The sequence below is a fragment of the Limulus polyphemus genome, unplaced genomic scaffold (assembly GCF_000517525.1).
Source record: "Limulus polyphemus unplaced genomic scaffold, Limulus_polyphemus-2.1.2 Scaffold3487, whole genome shotgun sequence".
In the NCBI taxonomy this organism is placed as follows: Eukaryota; Metazoa; Arthropoda; class Merostomata; order Xiphosura; family Limulidae; genus Limulus; species Limulus polyphemus.
This window is the reverse complement of record NW_013669097.1, coordinates 30378-32359: the sequence shown is the minus strand read 5'-3', so window position 1 is coordinate 32359 and position 1982 is coordinate 30378. Positions and strand designations below refer to the sequence as shown.

At 32.4% G+C, this 1982-nt stretch overlaps 1 protein-coding gene across 1 annotated transcript in view; it reads left to right on the top strand.

Moving 5' to 3' along the window:
- LOC106469440 (zinc finger protein 235-like) overlaps window positions 1–1434 on the top strand; it is a 2797-nt gene extending 1363 nt beyond the window's left edge. Inside the window, exons 2-3 of the mRNA XM_022397955.1 lie at window positions 17–100; window positions 437–1434. Of these exons, the coding sequence (XP_022253663.1) occupies window positions 17–100; window positions 437–1216 (864 nt within the window). The 3' untranslated portion in view covers window positions 1217–1434. The remainder of the gene's footprint in view (window positions 1–16; window positions 101–436) is intronic.
- The last annotated feature ends 548 nt before the right edge of the window (window positions 1435–1982 follow it).

Here is a 1982-nt window from a genome sequence, read left to right as displayed (position 1 = left end):
AACAATTCATGCACAGATACACACTGGGGAGAAGCCATATAGTTGTTTATTATGTGGCAAAGAATTTTCTAGTAAAAAATGTCAAACAATTCATGCACAGATACACACTGGGGAGAAGCCATATAGTTGTGTATTATGTGGCAAAGGATTTGTTAGTAAAAATGGTAAAAAAACTCATGAGAAGATACATACTGGCAAGAAGCCGTACAGTTGTGTAGTATGTGGTAAAAAATTTGTTACTAAAAGTAAGTTAAAAATTCATGAGCAGATACACACTGGGGAGAAGCCATATAGTTGTGTATTATGTGGCAAAGGATTTGTTAGTAAAAATGGTAAAAAAACTCATGAGAAGATACATACTGGTGAGAAGCTATACAGTTGTGTAACATGTTGTAAACAATTTGTAACTAAAAGTATCTTAAAGACTCATGAGCAGATACACACTGGAGAGAAACCATACAGTTGTGTTGTATGTGGGAAAGGATTTTTCAGTAAAAGTAGTCTAAACAATCATGAGAAGATACATACTGGGAAAAAACCACACAGCTGTGTAGTATGTTGTAAACAGTTTGTATGTAAAAGTAGCTTGAAGACTCATGAGATGATACACAGTGAGGAGAAGCCATACAGTTGTGTTGTATGTGGTAAACAATTTGTAAATAAAAGTAACTTAAAGACTCATGAGATGATACACAGTGACAAGAAGCCTTACAGTTGTGTTGTATGTGGGAAAGGATTTTTTCGTAAAAGTGGTCTAAATGATCATGAAAAGATACACACTGGTGAGAAGCCATATGGTTGTGGAGTTTGTGGTAAACGATTTGTAAGTAAAAGTAGCTTAAATACTCATGAGATGATACACAGTGACAAGAAACGTCACAGTTGTGTCATATGTGGTAAACAATTTGTAACTAAAAGTCAAATAAAGCGTCATGAGCGGCTACACACTGGAGAGAAGCCTTACAGTTGTTTATTATGTGGCAAAGAATTTTTAACTAAAAATGGTCAAATGATTCATGAGAAGATACATACTGGTGAGAAACCATACAGTTGTGTAATATGCTGTAAAAAATTTGTAACTAAAAGTAACTTAAAGACTCATGAGCAGATACACACTGGGGAGAAACCATACAGATGTGTTGTATGTGGTAAACAACTACGAACAAAAAGTAAACTTGAACTGCATGAGAAGTTGCACACTGGGGAAAATCCATAGAGTTATTTAATGTGTAACAAAGGATTTTTATGTTACAATGGCCTAAAAATTTATGAAAATATACGCATTGGTGAGAAGCTGTGCGGTTGTGTAGTATGTGGTAAACGAATTGTAAGCAAAAGTAGCTTAACTCTTTCAGCATGGGCCTGGTCCCTGGGATTGACCTCGTAACTATTTTGTGTTGTAACTTTTAAATTAGTAAGCGAATGTTAACAAAATTTGGCAGATTATCAGTAAACATTACAATGCTTTCATACACAAAATATCTAATTTTGTTATTAAGTCTTAAGGTTTGTAAAGCATTGTTTTTCTAATGCCTTTTTTTTCTTTTCACGTTGCCTATCTATCATGCAAAGTAATTTTCATTTTAAGATTAAAAATGCTTTAAAGCATCAGAAAATTTTTAAATTTTACAAGCAAAATATTTATAATGTCGAGATAGTTTTTATATTTTATCAGTTATTTTCAGTAATTAATCTCTGTACAGGTTCGGTAGATTTGACCGATCTCACAACTACCATAAAACGTTAGGAAATAAATATAAATTATGCTTCTTCCATTCTAGAATGAGCACAAATTATAACAAGAAAACACAAATGTTTAGACTAAATAGATTAAACCTCATAACATTATATATTTATATATATTTATTATTTTTATTATATTGACCTTTCACCTGTGCCTAACTAATAATACAGAAGCTACAATGATGCGGCTTACATGCACTCATGTTACTGTATCAATAACATAAAATTGACCTTTGGTC